The following is a 20017-nucleotide window of genomic DNA, read 5'->3' as shown; positions in this document are numbered from 1 at the left end:
ACAATGTTGTCTTGAATTTGTCCCTTTATTTTTTAAATCAAAAGAAGCTTTTATGCCTGTATGCTAAAGCTACTGCTAGCAGTTTAGCCTGTTTTGGTAAGAGAAGCCTCTTTTTTATCTACATATAAAACAATGTGAGAAAATAAATGGACGACTTATCAGACCAGTAACAAAGTACGCATATAAACTCCCATAAAAAACAGTAAATTGACATTTCAACAGTTTTACTGCTAAGCTAAGCTAACCAGTTGCTAGCTGTAGCTTCATATTTAATGAACAGATATGTGAGTTTTTATGTGCTAATATAGATAACACACAGAAAACAAACAAGTTCATAGCTTATAGATTTTAAAGTTAACAAGCGCTTTGCACACTGCCACCATTTCCATCATGTTGTTTCCACATGCAGGCAGCTTTTCTCAGGAGAAGAGCTCTGATAAACCCACAGTGAACTAATGCAAAGCTGCTCACCACCAAACAACAAACAGATAAGGAGATGGTGGATACCAAAACAGAGCTAAAAAATGAAAATTGGACTTTGACGGTAAGGTTAAATATGCAACAGTTAACTGTAACATTTATAATATTTAAAGTTAACTTTGGCGTGAAGGTGGCCACCCTCAACGACTGCTGCCCCATAGCCCTAACCCCCCTAGCCAGCAAGTGTTTCGAGTGTTTCGAGTGTCTCTCATCTGCCCCATGCTTCACTCCACCCTGGACCCTCTGCAGTTTGCATATCGCCCAAACAGAGCCACAGAGGACGCCATCCCACGGCGACGAGACAGCGTACAGAGAGGAGGTGACCACCCTGGAACAATGGTGCCAGGACAACCACTTGTCCCTTAATGTCTCCAAGACCAAGGAGATCATTGTGTCCCCCCCCCAGTCACCATCAACGGCACAGCGGTGGAGATAGTGGACAGGTTTAAATACCTGGGGGTAACCATGCACAAGGACCTGACATGGGCGAGTAACACCACTGTGGTCATCAAAAAAGCCCAACAAAGGCTGTACGGCCTCAGGCCTGAGGCCCCAAATCCTCAGGGACTTCTACCAGGGCACCATAGAGAGCCACACCCCTGCCACAGCCTGTTCTCCCTGCTGCCCTCAGGTCGGAGGTACAGGTCCCCAAAGGCACACATCAGCAGACTGAGGGACAGCTTCTTCCACCAGGCCATCAGACTTTTAAGTTAAAAAAACCTCAACACACGAGTGCGAGTTAAACCCCTTTTGTGCAATACTCACTTGTGAATGTGCAATATTTACCAGTGAATGTATATTTCTACCTTAAATGTGTATATTTTTAAATGTGTATATTTTTGCCTACGTTGTAAATATTTTGACAAATGTACATATTTCTTACATATTGTTATTTTTACATTTTTATTTGGTCTTATTGCTGCACCTTTTTTGCTTATAAATTTTATTTTATATCTAATATTAACCCTGTAGTTGGAGCCTCCCAGCTTAAGAATTCACACAGTTGTACTTGTGTAACTGGAGTGACAATAAACGTTTTGAATCTTGAATCAGCCTCATCACGAATATCCGACTTGTGGTCAAACAGCTTAAATGTATGACTAACTACACATTTTCATGATGATGACTGAGCCATAGATTTTTTTCAAATAATGTAATTTATCGGGCCGTATTTATGTATGGTATATTATTAACAAACAGTTTATTGATTTTGACACTAGTTCTTTTCCGCTAGGTGGCAGTAAGCGCTTTGAAGATGCTCAGTTCTTCTTCCGGGATGGTGGACGAAGAAGAAAGTTGTTCAATGGAGGCGAATCATGAATGACCCAAACAAATGCCGTTTTTAACTCACATGTGAGGGTCAAAAATAAGGATTATAGCGTTTATTTTTAATGTCCTCTTCTGTCTATTGAATTGCAGTTTCAATGACCGTGGTTAACCTCTACGAAGCTGGACTGCTACTTAGCTAGCTAGCGATACGGACATAAAACTTAGTAAGATGCTGTTAACTTTACCTCAGAGGTGTTTTAAGTTTTTGACAGCGGTCAGAAACACGCGGGTTAAACTCCAGCTGAACGCCGCCGTCAGACGATGCTGCTCCACGGTGCAGGGAGATGTGAGGGTCAGGTTTGCACCCAGTCCGACAGGTAAGGTCCTCCCCTGAAAACATAGCGTTAAATGGGTGTCCAGAGGGATGGTGGGGCTCTCTGAGAAATTAATCTATACTCCTCTCTTTACCACAGCATCAGTGCATATCAGAGATCAACAACACTGGAGTAATGTTCTGATCATTAATAATACATCATTGATTTAAAGATTGAAAATATGGATTTGGGTGATTTAACTTACAGTTAAGAAGCTCAAAACAGCAAACGTTTGACCTTTATGCTGGTTTGGTTTGGACTGATCCATCACTATGTTGTTCTGTGCTGCAGGTTTCTTACACCTCGGAGGTCTTCGAACTGCTCTTTACAATTACATCTTTGCCAAGAAGTATGGAGGCTCATTCATCCTGCGACTGGAGGACACTGATCAGAGCAGGCTGGTAGCAGGAGCTGCAGAGTCCATTGAGGACATGCTGGAGTGGGCTGGTAAGAATCACTGGACCTAAGTCATTTGGGCCATCAAGTTTATTAGAGTTTATAGTACATGAATTGATAATATCAGAGGGGGAAAAGTCTGAATAATAAATTAATGTTTTATCTTTATTCACTTTCACCTCCAGGTATTCCTCCAGATGAGAGCCCTCGTCGAGGTGGCTCGTTGGGTCCGTACCTGCAGTCTCAAAGACTCAACCTCTACAATCAGACTGCCCAGCAGCTTGTCGACAGTAATCACGCCTACCACTGTTTCTGCAGCCCTCAGAGACTTGACCTGCTCAAAAAAGAGGCTTTAAGGAGTGGGCAGACACCTAGGTAGCTAGATTACATGAATGCACTCATGCTTTACAGAGCCTCCTTGAAAGGAATGCATCTAGATTTCAGTTTGATTTTTCCTGATTAAAAGCACTGGCTGTGTTTCGCTCCCTCCCCAGGTATGATAACAGGTGTCGTCACCTTACAGCCCAGCAGGTTGAGGAGAAACTGGCTCAGGGAGTTCCACATGTGATCAGGTTTCGTCTGGAAGAAGGTGTGGAGCCTTTTCAGGATCTTGTCTTTGGATGGAATCATCATGAGGTTGCACAGGTCAGATTATTCACTCTTTGCAGTGGCCTTCACAGTAAATGATGCACGATAAAGTGCACGTCATTTTAACGGTGAAGACCGTTTTTGCTGCTGAATATTCTCAGTAAATTTGATTCAAAGATCTCTGACATTGCAAACATGGCTAAACAACAGTTTTTGTTTCTGCAGAAAGTTTAAATTCACACTATATATCTTCTTGTATTAGGTGGAAGGGGACCCGGTAGTGATAAAAGCTGATGGTTTTCCCACCTATCACCTTGCCAACATAGTGGACGATCACTACATGAGGATCAGCCATGTGCTGCGAGGCTCAGAGTGGCTCATCTCCACCTCCAAACATCTCCTCATGTACAGAGCTCTCGGATGGAAACCGCCTACCTTCGGACATCTGCCTCTCCTGATGAACAAAGACGGCAGCAAACTGTCCAAAAGGCAGGGGGACATTTTCATCCAGAGCTTTCAGAGAGATGGAGTCCTGCCAGAGGCCCTGCTGGATATCACAACCAACTGTGGATCTGGATTCAACAGTGAGTGATGGAGGAGTTATCAGAGAGGGAATGAAGAGAAATTGAGTTAAAGGAACCAAAGGATGTAAAGAAAACAAAGTAATGTGCCACTGAGTTTTTTTATGATGTTTTTCAGCCAATCAAATGGGGCGAAGGATAGATGACCTGATCTCTGAGTTTAATCCATCAAAGATCACAACACATTCTGCTTTGTTAGACCTGGAAAAACTACCTGAGTTCAACAGGTAAGTCGGGACTTCCCAGAGTGTCCATTTTCACTTGGGCTGAGCCTTTTCTGCATGTCTATGGTTCGCTCCACCCATGTGCAAGGATTAGAACGTCAAAATGACGTAAAAATTGCCGTAAAGCAGTTCAGCTGCTGGATTTGTGACATCACGATAGAGACGTTATATTCTCTCTTCAGTACTGTATTGCCATGATTCTCATAATAACAAGACCAAACAAACATATCAGTGGGGGTGTTCCGCTTCATAGAGTTGCTGGAATTACTTTCCTTTTTTCCCCTCTTATTTATAAGTTCATTAATTAGTAATATCTCGCAGAATTCATCTACAACATTGGATTGAAGATGAGGAGCGGTGCCGTTTGCTGGTAAAAGATCTGCAGGGGCAGATCCAGCAGGCCCACACAGCAGAGATCCAGGATGAGGTTCTGCAGGAGGATTACATCAGACGGGTGCTGCATCTTCGTAAGGTAATAATAACAGCAAATTATCTTTTTATTACAAGATATTTTCAACATGCTTTATTTTGAGTTCGGAAGTTTTAAAACGGGATGATCGATTTTTATTAATATCAGCAGGTTAACTGTGAGCACATGCACTTGACTAAATATATTTGTATTTAATCTCAACTTTAAAACCTCTTCTCATCTGGGTTTCCCTTCAAAGACTTGCTCCAGATGCGGTTTGCAGTAATGAAGAATTGCTGCTAAAATGTGATTCAGATTTAGGGTTTTTATTTACTTAGCTCAACATTTTTGGTTTAGACTGTTACCCGTTTTGTGTGGCTTCTACTCTTATTTCTTAAAACTGCTCCCATGCCTCTCCAGTAATAATGAAACTGTTCTCTTCCTCTCTGCAGGGTCACATTTCCTCCCTCAAGGAGCTCGCAAGCCCTTCATATTCCTACCTGTGGGTGCGTCCTTCCCTGTCCAGCCAGCAGGTGGCAGCAGTCACTGCAGAGGCTCAGCACATTGCTTCTTTAGTGCTGAAGTGTGTATATTTTTTATGCACTGCACATTTCACTATACCTCAGAACTATGCTGTTACAGTAGGACTGTGAACATTTCTGTTTCTGTGGTGTTACAGATATATAGCAGAGCGAAGCGGGGAGCTGGCAGTGGATCGACTCAGTAAGGATCTGAAGACTCTGGCTAAGCAGACCAAAGCCACAAAGTACAGAGAAGTGATGAAGCTGTTGCGTCTGGCTCTCAGTGGTCTGCAGGTACCTGAACACATCATTTTAACTCTGATGACTGATACTAACAAACAACGGAAATGTTTTTAGTAGAGGTGGGGCTGAAAACACCAAACTAACTTTGACCCAGAGCTTCATCTTTAGCTGAGTCATTCCTCACACATCCCCATCTGTGTGACTGCTATTTACCCTCAACACTTCCTGATAACATTAAAGTGTTTTTATACATTACAGGCTGCTGCTTTTACAAACTTCAGATTTAACACATGTATAATGAGCAGGCCTGCTTAGCTGGATAAATGCTGGATACATTTTGCCTTTTGAAAAAAAAAATATTTTAACCAATGAGAGATGGTCCTCACAGTGTCCTCACTCAAATATATTTAGCTGTATGTTCTTGAAGATTTTTATTCAAGGTGAACTCCAATGACTTTATGCATTAATCTGACAAATTGCCTAAAGTGATGTCACTTGAGTCACTGTCTGTTTGGGCAGAGAACTAAAAGTTTAAAGTAATAATCTCGAAGATTTCCAGCTAAATAAATGTCTGTTAAGTCACTATCTATCGCCAAATGAGGTAACACAATGGTGACTGAGCCTGTGGCCCACTGATGAAAGCCTTTGCAGCATTTGCAGTATAACGGACTGGGTGTCTGGTGCGACATTCGTAGAAAAAATCACAAGCAGCGCCCAGTTAGTGACGCGTTTTCCATCAGCCAGCAGTGGTTGGTCTGCCAGAGAGGGTAGGCGGAGCTAAGCGGTGTTGCGAGTAAACAGTGATCTACTATGGCTGAACAAACAAAGAAAATATCGATGACTACAGATACAACTTCAACAATAAGTGGAAATCCCCCAAAAAACCTGAGACAACCGTGGACGTCACACATGCAGCACTGTCTGGATATCTGGGAAGTGTGCTCCTGCTTTTACCGTTTATCACCATCGGTGCCGCCAAAGAGATTGAAACTGAGATTTTAGAGATTACCACTTTAAAAATAAAATGAATCTGGGGCTGTGGAGTTAAAAGAGAGGTCATCCACCAGAGCTTTTTTAGCACACTCCACCCTGCTGCCTGAGGCTAGTGGCTAAAGGCTCCATCAGACGCTATTATCATAATGCATCAAAGGCTGCAATTTTGGCAAAAAAGAAGCATGCTTAGAATGAAAAAGATAATATCTCTGGTTTTACTGCAATTACTTTTTTTCATCTGAGTGGGGTAGATAATAAATAGGTGATGAAGTACTTTATTTATCCCCAAGGGGAAATTAGATTGTAATAGCAGTCCTAAAATTGTGGCTTAATTTTTGCAACAAAAGGGTATTCATTTCTTTATAATATATGTAGTTTTTTCTACCTATACCTGCACTACATTTTTTCAAGTCGACTCTCAGAGGAAGTTATAACATCTTCCTGCCCTGGTGTTATTTCAGCTCACTTGTGATTTCATTTCTGCTATTTTTTTAAATAAAACTTGTATTCAGCAAATTTTGTCATTTTAATATTCAAAAAACAGACTTGGAGATCTTTGCTGGACTGTTATAATTGAGTCTGTCCCCTTTTGTTATTTATGTCCATGGGTATGACTCGGCTAAAATGTAGGGGTTGAATAAATCCAACAGTGACTCGTGCCGTCGTAACCCTGCTGATATTCAGAAATATAGAAAGAGGAAGTATATTCTGATTACTTTTGACAGAGGTGACTGTCTGTTGTCTTACTGTCTGGCTTGATTGCATTACTTCCTCTCTTTTCTTCTGACTTGCAGCAGGGGCCCAGTGTAGCAGAGATGATGGTGTCTTTGGGCCCTGTGGAGGTCAACCATCGATTCCAGAAGCTTCTGCAGCTCTCAGAGACTGATTAAAGCCTGGGCTCTCTGTAACCTCACAGACTGATGGAGCTTGATAAGGACAAGAGGTTGCTGTATGTTGAGAGATATGTGTGCTGGGACACATTTAAAATGAACTGTATATAACTGAAATATACTTGAAATATTACATTTAATTTATGAAACAGATGGTCTGTTTGTGTTATTTATAACTGTAAACAGGTGACACGCAGCCAAGGATGGGAAGTACCTTGGAATTTTTATGCAAATGATTTTGTGCTTTCTCCTGCAAATGTTTGTAACGAACCCCAACTGACAGTTGCATACATACATACATACATACTTGCTTGAAATCAGAGGTGTTGAAAGGGGGACACAAAAACATTCCACTCGATACCTCTGATAAAAAATAACAGTCATTACTAATTTTGATTAAGTATTACATGTCCCTGTTTGAGAGCACAGAGATAATGCATTGAGACAGTTTTATCAAATGATGTAAAGTAACTCACCATGAAGAAATTAACTTAATACTTTTTCTGCTTCTTTACAATCATACATCCATGTTTCAACTGGTTAAGGTATGGCTAATTTGAAGTACTGTACGTACTGGTGTGTAGTTTAACCTATGATAATACTTAATAATCAAAAAGATGATTTGTATTTTGTGTAAAAAAAACCCAACCTTATCTGCAAAGTAACTTGCAGATAAGGTCACTCTCTCACCTCAAGAGTGGAAAAAAAAGAAGAAAGATGAAGGGCTCTTGGAAAGGAACGGAGCCATGAGATCCGGCTCCCCTTTAAGGAGCTGTAATTCCCAACACTAGTTAACAATTTCATAAAATGGAAATGTAAAAAACAAGCACTTTAAAATTGTACTTTATTAAATGTCCATTTCATTTAACCTCTCATACTTAGAAAATATTTTATGTTTTTGCTGGTCGAGGTGGGGCTACTTTTAGATGGCTTAATCTATAACCATATCAAATATTTTTCACGACCTCTAAGTTTCTCTAGGTGTACAAAATACAATATTTGCCTCTTACGTAAAGCGGAGTAGAAGCTTGTTATCATACAAAACTTTGTTTCTGAACGAGGATTTCAGCCTCCATTTTCTTAATCTTTCGCTGTGTAGTGTAACGCTCATGTACCGAGTGAGGGGAGGGGGTGTGTAACATATTTTTTTTTGGTGTGTCAGGAGTGTGACTGGGCGTGAGTGTCACATGTCGCTACAGACTGGCAGCAGTTTGACACCTCCGCTTCCCCCAGATAAAACGCACATAGATCAGCTACTAAACATCTCTGTAGGTGCAGGAGACGGACGGCAATGGCGACCGGTGATATTCAGGCAACTTTGGAGTCATTGTGCAGTAAGTAATGCAGACATATAAACACGCTTGTTTGTTTTTTTTGGCGCTGGTGTTTGTTTACGTTTAGATAACTGTAGCTAACGTCAGTCACCGTCCCACATCAACACCAACTACCGCTGCTTAGTTTGCTAACGTCACATCAACGGTCGGCTCGTGGCGTCAGTTGGATTTAGTAACTGTGATAAGACGTTACATTTGCGTGTACGTTTCGACTGTGTGAATTTATTTGACTTTATAAATGCAAGTTAGGCATTGTGCAGAAAGTTTCACTTCGAACAGGAAGTGGGTGACACCGTGCGCGTGCTTGACGAGCGCTCGAGAGGTGTCTGAGCTGCAGAGGTGCGCGCGCTTTAGCAAGAATAGTTAAAAAATCCTAATAAATAGATTTTTAAAAGTCTAGTATCAAGGAGAGTTGTCGTTTCACCTCCCAAAACAGCAGTATTTAATGAGTGTATCATGTTTAGTGCTACTTTTGATTCTTTGAAGTAATTATTTACTCCTTAAAACAGATAAATGTTGTGCAGAAAAGCTGCCAAAATAGAATACCTAATTACTGATATCTTAAAAAAGCCGTAAAGCTATCCTATTTTAGTTAGTAATTGATCACTAATAATGTCATTTATACTGTTTCAAAACAAGCAGAGGTCACCTTGGGATCCTGGAAATGATGATTGGCACTTTTCCCATTTTGATCAAACAATTAACCCAAAATGTAAATTCCAAAACGCATTATCAATACATACATGTCCGGTTTGTTCTGTGCGGGTCTGTGTTTAATGTCACTTCCTCATTAGGTTATACAGCATATAAATATAATATAACATAAATATAATGTTTGAATGAATGTTTTTCCGGTGTACTTGTTTCAGGCCAGGCCACCGACCCAAACAATCAGGAGGACCGATGGGACTGCATCCAGGGCTTCTACGAGCTTGTCAACAAAGAGACTGATGGGTAAGCTTTTTGCGCTCTTATCAAAGGTTTCTCTTTATTTTTACCTACCAGTATGTGCTCCCACACCACCATGTGTGTATTAAAAATAATTTTCAGACTTGTGATGAAGTTTTCTACAGAGGCTGCTTGCTTCTAAAAGAAAGTTTTACGTAAATGTTTGAGAAACAGTTTCTTCACATCCATGTTGCGATCAGACCTTTTCAGTTACACCGTTGTGCAAGAGAGAGAAAAAACTCCGCAGCATCTGTCTCCCCTTTGACCTTTTTACTATTTCTATGTAAAGGTTTTGGTTTTGATCCACTTCTATTATCTTTACTGGAGCAAGTAATGAGTGGAAGATATGTGAATAGTCCATCTTTAATGTTGGCAATAAGATGTTCTTTGATAACGGTCCACTGAGGTATTTTAATGTGACTTAAATCTTAATTTTCTGCTTTCAGCCCACAGGTAGCCATTCGTCTCCTTGCCCATAAAATCCAGTCACCACAGGAAAAAGAGGCTCTGCAGGCTCTCACGGTAAGTAATCAGATTCTTAATCTCTTCTTCACATGTGATACACAAAAAGTAACAAACAACGTCTTCCATACTTGTAATCTATGTGGACATCCTTTTTCATGTTATTCTCATCATTTATCACAGTGTCTTTAAAGTTAGGAAGCATTAACTGAAAAGCAACCCTGCTTGGCAGATGGCCCTGTTAAATTATCTGTGACTAACTGTCATCACATGTCCCAAGGGACATACGGGATTAAATCTGCATTTGAATTTGCTGTGACACCACATGGTTTGTCATCTATACATCAAGGAGAGCTGCAGTGTTTCGACATAAAATGCAACTCAGAGAAGCTTCTGGAAGTTCACGTGCTTCATGTCATGTGATACTGAAAAGTGGTTAACCACGAACATGCAGTGCGAAATCAGATCCGTCTCTGTGATCTAAGAATAAAATACTTTTCCTGTCATTTTTACTTGATTAAAAAGGTTTTGCGTTTCATGATTTATATATTTTTTTGGTGCTTTCCAGGTTCTTGAGGCATGCATGAACAACTGCGGGAAGAGGTTCCACAGTGAGGCTGCCAAGTTTCGCTTTCTCAATGAGCTCATCAAAGTCTTAACACCAAAGGTACTGCTGATCGTGGAGACAGAGGTGTCCTTTATGCTTTAAGTTTACTACTTGCTCACAAACTGAACATTTTCCATGCTGAGTACCTATCTGCTTTAAATTAATTGGCAAAAAAGTAATTAAAGCACCAATAATAATAGAAACATATTTGGACAATATGATAGCACTACTAAGTCCATTCATAAATAAATCATATATGAAAAACTGATACTGGTAGGTCCAAAGTCATTCAAACACACAAATCAAAGTCACTGAACTCTTCTCAATGGAAGCAAAACCATTTAGGTTTTTACAGTGAAAACCTGACTGACCTGGTTTATCTTTTCTGAGCAGTACTTTGGCGCGTGGACTCCGCAGCCAGTCAAAGACAGAGTGACGGAGGTCCTCTACGGCTGGACGCTTTGGCTTAAAGACGAACCAAAGATTCAGGAGGCCTACTGCATGCTCAAGAAACAAGGTCTGGATGCAACATGCACGCACAACACCAACACTTTGTCAAATCTTTACACTGAAGAAACAATCAATGTGCCCTCTTTAAGGCTGATCTGAGCTGCACTTCAATTAGAACTGGGTATGCACATGAGATATCAGGAGTTTACAGATATATGAGATAAGCCTTTTAAGATCCTCAGAGGGTAAATTCAGCTGTGGCAGAAACAACTGGATATAAATAACTATAGCTGGATTTAGAATACATAAGAAGCTATTTAGAAGTATATGATGGGGCGGCGGTGGCTTAGTCGGTAGAGTCTCTCAATGGGAAGGTTGGTGGTTTGGTCCCTGGCTGCTTCAGTCACATGTTGAAGTGTACTAGGGCAAGACACTTAACCCCTAATTGCACCCGAAGGCATAGCCATCGGGTATGAATGGGCATAGATCTGATAGGAGATTGTTACTTCGGCCTCTGCCATCAGTGTGTGAATGTGTGTGTGAATGGGTGAACGTGACATGTAGTGTAAAAGCGCTTTGAGTGGTCGGAAGACTAGAAAAGTACTATACAAGTACAGTTCTTTTACCATTTACCATAAAGTTACAAAGCGAGCAGTACACATATAGTATCTATTTTCCAACCCACTATAGCAGCCTACACTAAAATAATATGTATATATATATATATATATATATATATATATAATGTCTGTATTGATTTAGAAATATTAACAAATTACAATAAATAAGTTTGTAATGTAATAAAATAAAAACATATTAACATGTTACAGTATATTATTACAGGGCTTGTTATTAGGCCACTCTGCTGCTCTGTTATTTCTGTATAGCAGTCCTCTGTTATGGTCACAGTTCTGTTGTTTTGTAGTGGAAGCAATAATATGATATCAAAATAAATCAATTGTAAATCTGATGCCAAATTATTTAAATCTTTAGCAAGTAGCCGCTTTAAGCTGGATAATGTAAAAAGAGCTCATTATTGTGAAACTAAACTCAGAGACAAAGCCTTACAAATAACATAGTGTTGGAAATATAAGGTGAAATGTTGTAATATAGTGAAGCATATATAACATAGTACAACAAACCGTTATTATATATATATATATAACAAGATGGGAGAGTAATTAAGTAACAAAGACTTCTGAATTCTTCTTGCAAACAACAAATTCTGCTGTAAGCAGCAGGTTTTGTGGCCTCTTCCTGACATGAGTTTTCTCTGTTGCTTATCCCCTCTGCAACCGAACTACTAAGTGCTTGGTAGGATTACTTCTTTTTCACAGACTAATCTCTTTATTGTGTTTTCAGGTTTAATTGTTACTATTTTTTCCAGTCCCATTAGTCATTTAGCTCTTTTTTTTAACACTCATTTGTTGTATGTCACTGTGTTTTGTGTTCAAGCTGCTCCAAACCAAATGGGATTGATAGAGGTATTTGTATTGTATTGTATGTATACAGGTGTTGCATTAATTAATTTGTTGCTTTGTATTTTCTCTTTGTGGTAGGATTAAAACCATCTTCCTTTTGTTTTTTCAGGTATTGTGAAAAAAGATCCAAAGCTGCCAGACAAAGTAGTAATGGCGCCTCCACCTCAAAGAACCACAGACTCTGTTTTTGACCAGGAAGACAAGGCCACGGTGCGTGTTTGTGTTTAACTGCACTTCTGCTCATGTGACATTAAGTGTCATACGACTAAAATGTGTTTCTGTATCATCAGCTCTTAGCCAGGTTACTGAAGAGTGCTCGTCCTGAAGACCTGGAAACTGCCAACAGACTCATTAAAAGCACCATCAAGGAGGTGAGGAGCGCTGTGGTGTGTGTCTGTATCATGCATTTATATGTGCATAGTATGAATATTATATATTTATTTTTTGGTTTGTGTGTATGTGTGTGTTTTCAGGAGCAGGAGAAGGCAGAGAAAGCATCAAAGCGTGAATCTACTCTGAAGGAGGTGGAGAGCAGCTCCAAACAGCTCAGAGAGCTGCTGGAGGAGCACACAGTCACAGGGACGTCGTTACAGCCGAGTGATGACATGAAGGTATGTTTGACATTAGACACACAAACAATACCGTACATTGTTTCTGAAGCTGGTATTGAGTCCTGCTATTGATATCCCTCTATCGCCCCCTACTGGCTTACTGCAGACGGCCGGAACTTCAATGCGTGTCATAGCATCGCGCCGGAAAGGGGGAGGAGATTAGCTTGTTGACCCGGCTTTTGTGTTCCTATCATTGCCGTTCGGAGCCGAGGTGATAATTACACGGGTCTGAATGCCGATTGTCTCCTTTCCCACCGAGCAAAAAAGCCGGGTGTTTGCGGGCGTTAGCAGATTTTTTGACCAGTGGGAAAGGAGCTTCAGGCTCATTTGACTCTCTTAACCTCCCATTGTGCTCATAAACATACAGAGCACACATAGACAATGGTGATGTGTATATTGCAGTTATAACCCCTGCAGCAGCCACAAAAAGTGCATCCCTATATTAAGAGCGATGCTGTGTGCACTTAGTATAACATCAGTGATTATTAAAGCCTGATAGAACCAGGATATATAGTGATATTTTCTGCTGCCAAGACAGAAGTATTTGACTTGTGGCTCTTTTGCACAGTTTCAATTTAGTGCATAAAGGGTATCTGTCGCCACATCTGTGCACCTGTACATTTCTACAAAATACCTTGCCTTGGATACTCTCACACATGCAGTGTCTGAAATACAATAATCTGAGTGATCTAAGAACTCAGTGGTTTAAATAGCATCATTTAATTGCTAAATGTGATAAATTAAGGCTATGGAAATTAACATTATGCTAATGGGCATGCACCAGGAGTTTATCTACCCTTGGTTTTTTTTCTCCCCTAATCTGAGTTTTTAATAGAAAAAATACTTTAACAAAACCACAGCTTAAATAAGGAAGTTTAAGGCAATAAGGTGGTATTTGTGCCCAACAAGTGTACAGATATTCTCCCAGAGCAAAGCATGTACTGCATATTCCTTTACTGTAGAGGAGAATTTGTTTGGGTCAGAGTGCACCTCTTTATTTATCCTACCCTGCAGTCCTTGTACGAGCGCTGCGATCGAATGAGGCCCAACCTGTTCCGCCTGGCGAGCGATACCATGGACGACGATGCAGCTCTGGCACAGGTCCTGGCGGCCAACGACGAGCTAACGCTCGTAGTCAGTGCTTACAAAGAACGTGTGGGGAGGAGAGAGAGCGACGGCGGAAAAGAAAGAAGTAGAAGTGAGGAAGAAGATAAAAATAATGGTGGGCCCTTATTTTTCTCTCAGTCGTCTCAGAGGAAAACACTTTGACCTTGAGTTTGACTCCGCTCTGTTCTTCCTGTTTTTTAATCCTGTTTCTTCTTGTTCCTCCAGCTCCAAAGAGCCCCAGAGAGATAAAAAGCTACCACCTCATCGACCTGTCAGCGCTGGACTCTCCACAGACTTGCAGAAAAGCCGATTCGCCTCCCTCCTTCGAATCCTCCTCACCCGTGTTTTCTTCTACTCTGGAGAATGCCTTCAAGCCAGCAGCTGACCAGGACTTTAATGAACTAGGTAGGCCTTTATTTGTACCCGCTTCTAGTGTGTTCTCTCTGACATGGATGGATTTCTCTCTTATTTTAAAGATGTTCTGTCGTGTAATTACAGATTTACATAATCAAGTCTCAGAACAGACTGAAGAGACGTCAAGGTCGTATTTTGAAGAACTGATGCAGGTGAGACTCGGATGTAAACACAAAAGTTAAAAGGTGATTTGGATAAAGTTTTTATCACAGCTAATCTTTTTTGTCAGCTTAATGGAGAATTTCAGACAAAGATTCCTGAGCAGAATGGAGGAGGAGGCTTGATGTTGAGAGCGCGTGGATGTGGGGGGAGCAGCACGACATCAAATGGGACAAACAACTGGTAAGAATGGAGGAAAAAAGGAGACTTTTTAGCTCTTTTCACTCGTGCACTCCTGGCAAAGACCAGCTCCTGTCATGTTTTAAGACATACAAAATGCTTTGCTTGAAATAATTGTGTTTGATATGTTGTTCTGCAGAATACGTTTCATTAACTTGTAAAAATCCTCCCAAGGCATCTCCACCTTCTCCCTCATTAAACATTCCTGAATCTGCATCGTCCCCGCCCCCAATGTAAATTTCTAACTGCCCCCTCTGTCGCGAAAACAAAACACGTCTCTGCCATCGTTTAGTGACAACTTGTTGAAACTCAGCTAGCTCGAAATGTAGTAATTAGTAGTTGACGGTTACAGCTGGCTCGCACATCGCGAAAGTGGTTGCCATAGGTTGCACGTAATGATATGCATTGCGTCACCCCGTCCATTAACGGGATTGGCTCCTTAGGTTTGTGACGTCTCAAACCTGCCAATTTGAAAACGTGTTGTTCAGCCTGTCCTTGGTACACTGCAGGTTAAAAGCAGACAGGCTCAGCCGTGGAGATGACTGCTGACGTTGTCCCTGATATGTCTCGTAGCACATGAAGAACACCACATGGAGATGTTTACAAGGTTAAACACTTGAGTTTCACTGGAGGGGGCCTTTAAGACAGTCTGAAATTTTCCAGAGTTACCACATATGTACTATCACCCCGCCCACTCGCTTGCGGTGAATGTTCCTGAGTACAGCCTCCTCTGTTCACACAGCTACTCACCGCGACTTCTTGTGAACATTTGCATGAAGTCGGGGGTGGGGGGCGAAATTAGGCAGTTTGTGTTCACACAGGCAGCCCACTCAGACAATGTCGGGGAAATTTTCAAGAGTGCAGCGCGTGTGTGAAATAACATTAGCGATATCAGAGATTATACTGTGGATGCTGGTGATTCATTTTGAATTAACAATGCTTATTCCAATGCTGAGTTTAATCTTTAGTATGTAGTGATTATTAATCATCATAATCTGTATCAAGAGGAAGATGGCTGACTTTTGTCTTGTGTTTTTATATAGAATAATTACACTCCAAATTAAATTATATGGTTCAAATGTAGATATTCAGGTATTTCCTTATCACAAAATTGTTGCTTGTGCTGTGCATTTATGTAAAATAAAAAGAAGATACAATTATTGTTTTAAGTTATTGCATTGTTATTGTTTGTTTCTGACATTTTTGCAACATTTAGAATTATTTTCGCTCTTACATTTTTAAAGATTTTAAATGATTTATGCAGATGTTCTCTGACTTCATACACCATCCTATTTTATTTCCTCTATCAGGTCACACAATCAACAGCTTGTGGAGTCAGGTTCCCCCTCCAAGGTGCAGAAACAAATCAATGAGGTGTTTGGATCTGCAGGTGAACTGGAGCAGAGCTTGTGTCCTCCACAAGTCCTGAAAAATATCTTTGTTCCAGTGGAGACCATCAAGGCCAGTAAGTTTCAGGTTATATGCAGAAAAGCTTGGTTAACTTTGTTTGATTAATTCACAACCACTTCTCTGTTATGTGTTTCACGCCTCTGGATCTCCTGTGTAAACGTCTGTTGTGTTCTTGTTTGTTCGCAGGTCATCTTGAGCCGATCACTTTATACGATCAGAGTGGGATCCACGTCTCTCTCCATTTTGCTAAAGACTCTGCACCGGGTCATCCCGATGTCGCTGTGGTCGTCCTCTCCACCGTGAACACATCTCCCCTTGCTGTGAAAGACTTCATGTTTCAAGCTGCTGTCCAAAAGGTAATGCAGTTTTTTTTCATTAGATGCAAGTAAAGTGTTATTTTGTTTGCAGAGTTAAACTAGAGACATTCTTAAAAGTTTGAAATACGACACTCAAACTCATACTACAGTGTGAGATAATATGTTTGAATGTTGAGTATTTACGGGGTTTATGTTAAAGTAAAACGTCCTCTGATTCCTGCCTCTCTAATGTGAGAATGTGTTATTTTTCTGTGTTTTGTGTCATTGTGAATTTAAAGTGGAGCTGAAACGGCATTTCGAGAGTATCTAGCTTCCGTTTCGTGACGTATTTCCGAGTGAAACAGGACGTGCAGGCGGGACGTATCATTAGAGGGATTTGATTTGATCGTTGAGAAGTGGGCGTAGACAGACGTTCTCCACAGCGAGCTAACTGACCGAGCGTTCTTGGTGCTCTGCGGCTAAATGTTGCAGATTGATTGACAGGTGGATGTCATGATATTATTGGTTGAAATTGGTTGGTATCAGATTTTGATATAAGAATACGAAGAAATGGATTTTCTGTATTGTTTTTTGTCAAATAGATGCACAATATTACCGGGGATGGGATCTAAAAGGATTAAAATGACATTTTTCATTTCACTGGAATTTAATAACTTGATTGGTTTGAACTGCTATTCGGACACTACAAGCAGTTTAAAAATGACTAAAAACTTGCGTGCGTAAAGTCAATTGTATTCATATGACTGTAAATGGACTTTATAATCTGAACGTACAAAACATAATTTATCCTTAGTTCATCTATTCAAGTAAGGAAACACTCCCAGCCCAAATTTAGGGAAGAGCACAATAAAATAACAGACTACATTTGGTTTTGTTGTCTAAAAAAATAGTATGTTATATATTTGCACATTCTTTCAATGGAAAATAATCAATGACAGTGTCAGTTTCAAGTTCATCTTGTTACTGGCGCCCCCTCCTGGAGCAATTTGGGATTTGTAAATACTTATTTTAATGCTGTTTTCCCATCCCATCTTACAGCTATTTCACCTGTGATGACCTGTTTTCCTTAATGAGGTGAATATGGGGTTAATATTGACTTTAATACGTCTCCTGCAGACCATGTCGGTGAAACTTCAGCCTGCCTCAGGGACTCACCTTCCTCCTTACAACCCCCTTCTGCCTCCTCCTGCCATCTCCCAGGTGCTCCTCCTGGCTAATCCTCAGAGGGTGAGTGCTGATGGTTTACAGTGACACATTCACGTGTTAGTGACTGATTATATCAATGTTATTTTTAAGCAAATAAAATGTATAAACGTAGGTAGTTGTGTATAAAATAAATCATTCTATTTCAGTGTATTTAAATTTTCCATTTTATTTCATGTATGTTTGTTCTGTATTGTACTCTTAATGCAGAATGGCCCATATCAGAATAATGTACACATTATATATATATATATTGTTCTCAGTTTGTGACACAGTTTCAGTACTTTCATCACTTATTATGTTTAAATGGACATTTTATTTGAGGTTTAAGCATCATAAGGGTAAATGTTGCAGCCGGTAAATATGAGGCTAATTTTTATAACTTCATAAATTACCGGGCAGCTTGTGAATTTCCCCTCTGGGATAAAAAAACAACATCTTATTTAAACAAAATTAATAAATAATAAATTATATGTTGGCTGTAATTGTATTATCAACCAGAATCTGCAAAGTTATTAGCAGCTAAAAGTAGCATAAAAGTGTACTTTAGTAGGCTTGTACAGTCCTGTATGTAGACAAAATACAGACTGTATGACATTAACGGTGCAGATAAACAGATTACTCTGTATTAGACATTATAATAATGTACAGAACATAGTTAGGAGCAATGCTTACCTTTGCATAAAATAAGACAATCATTAATCATTCCATCTTCTCTCTGTAAATCTGACACCTGCTTTGTGTCCTTCAGCGAAAGGTGCGCCTTCGCTACAAGATGACTCTGACGCAGGGAGGCCAGCCGCTGAACGAGACCGGAGAGATCAACAACTTTCCTGACTGGACGTCTTTGATTTCCAACTAAAAACTTTTGGATCAAAGAATCAAAACAAAACTCTGAAAAGGAAACTGAAATGTGTTCTTTGAAGGCAGTTAAGAGTGAATGCAGACTCAACAACAAAGGTAGGGAACGTGAGCGAGCCTGCAGTCGACCCTCAGGAGGTAAACAAACAACACAACAACATTACAGTCGAAAGGATTTAGTTTTATATTGGAGGACTTTTCTGCATTTTATTTCAAAGTGTGACGTAGTTTTGTTACTCTAAAAAAGACAGTTTAGGTACTCTGATATTCTGCTGTTGTCTAATGTGCTGTTTTTGTGACGGCTGCCTCCTGCCTGTCGGGAGAGATTCAGAATACAATGTGTACGCTGTGTACGCTGGCATGTTGCTGGTCCGACATCTGCATTTGACCTTTGGTATTTATTTTGCTTGTCTGAGCCTTTGTGACATTCAGGATTCCCAAAGTGCCGTCAGTTGGAAGTGAATGTGTTTTAATGTTGTATTTATGGGTTGTCTTAAGGATTGTGTGTGTGCACGTGAGAAAGATTTGTATTTTGCTGTGCATGACTGAAAGTTTTTGCTTTAGGTTTTTGAATGGAACTTAAGGACTTAATGGTACGATTGCTCTGATGCCACATTTTAAACAGGAGCTCAAACCAGTGCAACCTTAAAACACGAGTAAATATAGGAAAGATCTTTACCGCTGAAACTGCCGCTAAATCAAGTAACTTTTCACAGTTTTTACTGCACTTTTTTTCCTGAAATCTTGAAGATAAGTTCTTTATTTGCTTGTGTTTTCTTCCGTTTTGGGAGTAGGATCTTAGTTACTGTAAATGTAATTTTTTTTATACCTTGAAGCTTTTTGATTTGAACAAATTCATCTGCTTAATCGTCTAAGGCCTTCAGAAGTTAAAAACAGGCTGCATCTAAGGTTTGCCATAAGATTCTGGAGGCCAATCTGAATGTGTTCTTGAAGCTCTGTTGTCTGTTGTCTGTCAGTCCCGTAGTGCGCTGCTCTGCCAAATGTCAATAAATGCAGTTAAAATCTGTAACACGACAAGCGAGCTTAACTTGTGTCTCGTCAAATTGTCCCAATCCAAAACTAAAAGTGGATTTCATGGTTATTTTCATCTCAGGCTCGTGATTGAAAGTGAAGTGACCCAGCCTCATTCAGAAGTATTTATAGCAGCAGAAAGTTCAGTACTACTTTATTTTATTGCTACAACTACAACTACATACTACAACTAAACAAGTACTTTCATTGTAAAAATATCTGATGTCCGTATCTACAAAATTAGAACAAGATAAAAAATGGCCAAAAAAGTTAACAAAAGCTGCAGGTGAAGGAGATTAAAAAGATTTTTTGTACAAATCTTTAACATATTTAGTTTAGTATCACAATATTTGCTATTTAATTATTAATTGATAATCAAAAAATAGCAGATTATTGATTACGACTGACTTTATTTGATGGGTTAATAATTTTGTGATCATTTTACTGAAGTTTGTGATTTCATTTTTATAAAG

General features: G+C 39.9%; 2 protein-coding genes across 2 annotated transcripts; both read left to right on the top strand.

Annotated features, from left to right (window-relative positions):
- Positions 1-1800: 1800 nt before the first annotated feature.
- On the top strand, positions 1801-7117 carry ears2 (glutamyl-tRNA synthetase 2, mitochondrial). Its single transcript, XM_069666300.1, has 10 exons — positions 1801-2126; positions 2415-2570; positions 2705-2894; positions 3014-3164; positions 3370-3691; positions 3807-3915; positions 4234-4384; positions 4774-4904; positions 5001-5136; positions 6873-7117. Exons 1-10 carry the CDS (start codon positions 1979-1981, stop codon positions 6966-6968), a joined length of 1590 nt encoding a protein of 529 aa, XP_069522401.1. The 5' UTR covers positions 1801-1978; the 3' UTR covers positions 6969-7117.
- Positions 7118-8202: 1085 nt separating this feature from the next.
- On the top strand, positions 8203-19540 carry LOC138595285 (ADP-ribosylation factor-binding protein GGA2-like). Its single transcript, XM_069666651.1, has 16 exons — positions 8203-8302; positions 9172-9256; positions 9697-9772; positions 10281-10379; positions 10713-10836; positions 12360-12460; positions 12541-12621; positions 12724-12861; positions 13876-14083; positions 14194-14373; positions 14467-14534; positions 14612-14724; positions 16032-16186; positions 16318-16487; positions 17565-17675; positions 18403-19540. Exons 1-16 carry the CDS (start codon positions 8260-8262, stop codon positions 18511-18513), a joined length of 1863 nt encoding a protein of 620 aa, XP_069522752.1. The 5' UTR covers positions 8203-8259; the 3' UTR covers positions 18514-19540.
- Positions 19541-20017: the final 477 nt, after the last annotated feature.

The sequence above is a fragment of the Semicossyphus pulcher genome, unplaced genomic scaffold (genome assembly GCF_022749685.1).
Source record: "Semicossyphus pulcher isolate SPU_LCO1_2020_fin unplaced genomic scaffold, fSemPul1.0.p SCAF_17, whole genome shotgun sequence".
NCBI classification, from domain to species: Eukaryota; Metazoa; Chordata; class Actinopteri; order Labriformes; family Labridae; genus Semicossyphus; species Semicossyphus pulcher.
This window is presented reverse-complemented; position numbering and strand designations above follow the sequence as displayed.

Bases quoted from the DNA above. Each gene is read 5' to 3' on its own strand.
- ears2 (XM_069666300.1), top strand. From the start codon at position 1,979: ATGCTGTTAACTTTACCTCAGAGGTGTTTTAAGTTTTTGACAGCGGTC. The intron at 3,165-3,369 runs GTCAGATTATTC...TTCTTGTATTAG, and splicing joins ATCATCATGAGGTTGCACAG to GTGGAAGGGGACCCGGTAGT. The intron at 4,905-5,000 runs GTGTGTATATTT...GTGGTGTTACAG, and splicing joins ATTGCTTCTTTAGTGCTGAA to ATATATAGCAGAGCGAAGCG.
- LOC138595285 (XM_069666651.1), top strand. From the start codon at position 8,260: ATGGCGACCGGTGATATTCAGGCAACTTTGGAGTCATTGTGCA. The intron at 14,374-14,466 runs GTAGGCCTTTAT...GTGTAATTACAG, and splicing joins CCAGGACTTTAATGAACTAG to ATTTACATAATCAAGTCTCA. The intron at 14,725-16,031 runs GTAAGAATGGAG...TTCCTCTATCAG, and splicing joins TCAAATGGGACAAACAACTG to GTCACACAATCAACAGCTTG.